Below are 4,081 nucleotides of genomic sequence, written 5' to 3' on the forward strand. Positions count from 1 at the left end.
CAGAAAGATAGACACATGGCAGTCAGAAAGACAGACAGAATGATAGACAAAAGAAGAAGAAAACAGATAGACGGAGATGGAAATAGGCAGGGACATACAAAAATATCAAGATATACTTGAAACAGAGAGTGTAAAAGCAGCTACCTTTTGTTCTGTAAAGCCCCAGTCACACACAACGTTTTGCCAATGATTTGCCCTGTCACACAAAACGATTGTATCGTAAGATCGATCGGCGATAGAGCTCCGAGTCAATCGCAACGATTTGATCGTAGCGTCGGGAGTAAGAACTTGTTCTATTCTCTGCGAGTCAATCGTAGGCAAGGACCAATCAGAACGCGCCGTTGCGGCCTTCACGCTGTGACTTACAAACATGGCGTACAGCGTCTCTTCGTCGATTCAAATCTTTTCGGAAGAAGAGTTTCTTACTCAGATTCAAAGGTGACGTTTTAGGCGTTTACTACGGTCGGAAACCATTAGATGCGTAGGAGAACGGACTCTTAGCAGTTTCAAATGCAAAATGTGCCACCACACAAATACAGCGAGGAAGCCCTACTGGGAAAAGATTAGAAAGGATCAGATGCCAACAAAATGACATTATCAAACTCAAATCATGCTTAAAGAAAATACTGTATCTTGATTATTTTCTTATACCACTGACCTAGTTTTAAACAATCTTTTGTTTTTAATGACATTTTTCCTTGAGGGGCAGGAGAAAGATGCTTAAAGCAGAATTAGCTCACTGCTTCTGTTTGTAAAAAAAAAATTAAAAAGATAACTCACAAGACAAAAAGAAAGCGCAAAAAAAATCTTAAATAAAATGCAAAATAATTGAAGAGAATAGGAATACCCCAAAGCTACTTGTGTTGTTTGATACTCCAACGCGTGCATAAAGGAGTAACTAGAATAAGGCCTTGAAATAAATCCTAGAATTATCACGTATTAAACACGTCGTTTTAAATACTTTTCGTCTTTCTTTTTGCTCTATTTGATTTAAATCATTTTCGTCTTCTAATTTTTCATCTGCTTCTCTTCCTCTTCCTCCTTTGTCTTCTCCTTTTCATCCTTCTCCTCCTCCTTCTCCTCTTCATTCTCCTTTTCCTTCTCATCTTTCCTCTCCTCTTTCACCTCTTCCTTTTCCTTCGATCGATCTCCTTCTCCTCCACCTCCTTCTTTGTCTCCTCCTTCTTCTCCTCGTCATCCTTCTCCTTCTTCTTTGTCTCCTCCTGCTTCTTCTCCTCGTCATCTTTCTCCTTCTTCTTTGTCTCCTCCTGCTTCTTCTCCTCGTCATCCTTCTCCTTCTTCTTTGTCTCCTCCTGCTTCTTCTCCTCGTCATCTTTCTCCTTCTTCTTTGTCTCCTCCTCCTTCTTCTCCTCGTCATCCTTCTCCTTCTTCTTTGTCTCCTCCTGCTTCTTCTCCTCGTCATCCTTCTCCTTCTTCTTTGTCTCCTCCTGCTTCTTCTCCTCGTCATCCTTCTCCTTCTTCTTTGTCTCCTCCTGCTTCTTCTCCTCGTCATCCTTCTCCTTCTTCTTTGTCTCCTCCTGCTTCTTCTCCTCGTCATCCTTCTCCTTCTTCTTTGTCTCCTCCTGCTTCTTCTCCTCGTCATCCTTCTCCTTCTTCTTTGTCTCATCCTGCTTCTTCTCCTCGTCATCCTTCTCCTTCTTCTTTGTCTCCTCCTGCTTCTTCTCCTCGTCATCCTTCTCCTTCTTCTTTGTCTCATCCTGCTTCTTCTCCTCGTCATCCTTCTCCTTCTTCTTTGTCTCCTCCTGCTTCTTCTCCTCGTCATCCTTCACCTTCTTCTTTGTCTCCTCCTGCTTCTTCTCCTCGTCATCCTTCTCCTTCTTCTTTGTCTCCTCCTGCTTCTTCTCCTCGTCATCCTTCTCCTTCTTCTTTGTGTCCTCCTGCTTCTTCTCCTCGTCATCCTTCTCCTTCTTCTTTGTGTCCTCCTGCTTCTTCTCCTCGTCATCCTTCTCCTTCTTCTTTGTCTCCTCCTGCTTCTTCTCCTCGTCATCCTTCTCCTTCTTCTTTGTCTCCTCCTTCTTTTCCTCGTCATCCTTCTCCTTCTTCTTTGTCTCCTCCTGCTTCTTCTCCTCGTCCTCCTTCTCCTTCTTCTTTGTCTCCTCCTGCTTCTTCTCCTCGTCATCCTTCTCCTTCTTCTTTGTCTCCTCCTGCTTCTTCTCCTCGTCATCCTTCTCCTTCTTCTTTGTCTCCTCCTGCTTCTTCTCCTCGTCATCCTTCTCCTTCTTCTTTGTCTCCTCCTGCTTCTTCTCCTCGTCATCCTTCTCCCTCTTCTTTGTGTCCTCCTGCTTCTTCTCCTCGTCATCCTTCTCCTTCTTCTTTGTGTCCTCCTGCTTCTTCTCCTCGTCATCCTTCTCCTTCTTCTTTGTCTCCTCCTGCTTCTTCTCCTCGTCATCCTTCTCCTTCTTCTTCTTTGTCTCCTAGGGGATGTTCCCCCGGACAAGATTTTAAACTTTTTTTAAAAAGAGATCAAGATTTTTAACAAGATTTGAAGTACAAAACGTGAAAGTGAAGAAGTTTTAGAACCTTCTTTTTACAGTGATAGACCTGATTGTAAATAGTTTTAAGCATGAAAGTGACCCTGTGAACTGAAAAAGGAAACACACTTGCAGCGGTCTCGAGTAGCACTAAAATGCTGAAGAGACGAAAAATAATAATAACCTTCTTTGTCTCCTCGACTTTCTCCTCCTCCTCTACAGACAGACAACAATAACTGTACAGACTGAACGACAAAAGCGTCTGAGGATAAATATATGGGAGAATTCGCACGCTAAGTTTCATTATCCATATGTCGGGCAGTTTTCTAGGAATCGCTCTACACACACACACACACACACACGCACACACACACACACACACACACTCACACACGCACACATACATACACACACACACACACACACACACACACACACACACACACACACTCATCACACACGCACACATACATACATACACACACACACACACACACACACACACACACACGCACACGCACACGCACACATACATACACACACACACACACACACACACACACACACACACACACACACACACAAAGACAGGCAGACACCCTCGGGACCCACTCAATCCTCAGTCTACCCTAAAACATATACATATTGACTGAATGTGAACATAAAGAGAATAAAACAAAAGGAGTTTTACGCAACAAACGACTTTTCTCCGGTATACGCTGAAGTAAAGTTTTTATTTTAATCTCACTTTCTATTGTAATCGGATCTACAGGTTTTTGCTAATAGATGTTTAAGATTTGTTTTTAGAGAGTGTAACAGCAGTAACAAGGTTTTTTTCGGAGACGCTCCATTAAAAACAGAACAATATTCCACGCAGTTATTTTATCCCATTACTTTCACTGTCAGGAGTTCTAACAGTTAAATCACAAAGGAGGTTGTAGCAGTAACGCTAGTGTTTCACTCTCGCTGACTACTGTCGTTGACTATACTGTCGTTGCCTATATCTTTATTTTATTTATTTATTTATTTATTAAGGAGATTTCTATAGCGCATAACTAAAAGCACTAAAACGCTTACTATCATTTGTTTCTTACATAATGAATTACTCGGAGACTCTGCACACCAAATGTCAATAAGAAGCGAACAGGAAGTTTTAAAAAGTTACCAAAGAATTTTTGTGACTTTTCTCTATTTAATACTTGTGTTTTAACGTAACTGTATCATTTACCAACACGGAATAATGGGTCCCCATCGTGATTTTTATAAAGCCGTATACTCCGAACTCGCACTACGTAAGTCATAAGCAATAGAAAATCAGGTCTCTGCCATAGTAGTTATAGACACGACCTCATTTACATGATATACTAACGTGTGAATTGAACGATATTGTTATCTCATGGGTGGTCTGTTTTTCGTATGTAAGCCTACACTGCCTAGGAGCCACAGATATGCACCTTGGTTTTAGTTTCTCGATTCATTGTTTCCTTTCTCAGATTACGAAACTCCCCATTATTGAACTCAACCTATACAACGCAAGACCAGTATGTACCAAGCACATTACGTTACTGACATTGGATATTGCTCTTACC

General features: G+C 41.7%; 1 protein-coding gene across 1 annotated transcript; it reads right to left on the reverse strand.

Annotated features, from left to right (window-relative positions):
* Window positions 1-1,102: 1,102 nt before the first annotated feature.
* Window positions 1,103-3,744, reverse strand: LOC138946531 (uncharacterized). The gene is made up of 4 exons (XM_070317973.1): window positions 3,721-3,744; window positions 2,080-2,435; window positions 1,791-2,042; window positions 1,103-1,454 (listed from the first exon to the last, which is right to left on the reverse strand). The coding sequence occupies exons 1-4, from the start codon at window positions 3,742-3,744 to the stop codon at window positions 1,103-1,105; spliced, it is 984 nt and encodes a 327-aa protein (XP_070174074.1).
* Window positions 3,745-4,081: the final 337 nt, after the last annotated feature.

This window comes from Littorina saxatilis, linkage group LG14, assembly GCF_037325665.1.
Source record: "Littorina saxatilis isolate snail1 linkage group LG14, US_GU_Lsax_2.0, whole genome shotgun sequence".
Taxonomy (NCBI): Eukaryota; Metazoa; Mollusca; class Gastropoda; order Littorinimorpha; family Littorinidae; genus Littorina; species Littorina saxatilis.

Bases quoted from the DNA above. Each gene is read 5' to 3' on its own strand.
- LOC138946531 (XM_070317973.1), bottom strand. From the start codon at position 3,744: ATGGGGACCCATTATTCCGTGTTG. The intron at 2,436-3,720 runs GTAAATGATACA...AACATCCCCTAG, and splicing joins GGACCCATTATTCCGTGTTG to GAGACAAAGAAGAAGAAGGA. The intron at 1,455-1,790 runs GTGAAGGATGAC...GACGAGGAGAAG, and splicing joins AGGAGGAGACAAAGAAGAAG to AAGCAGGAGGAGACAAAGAA.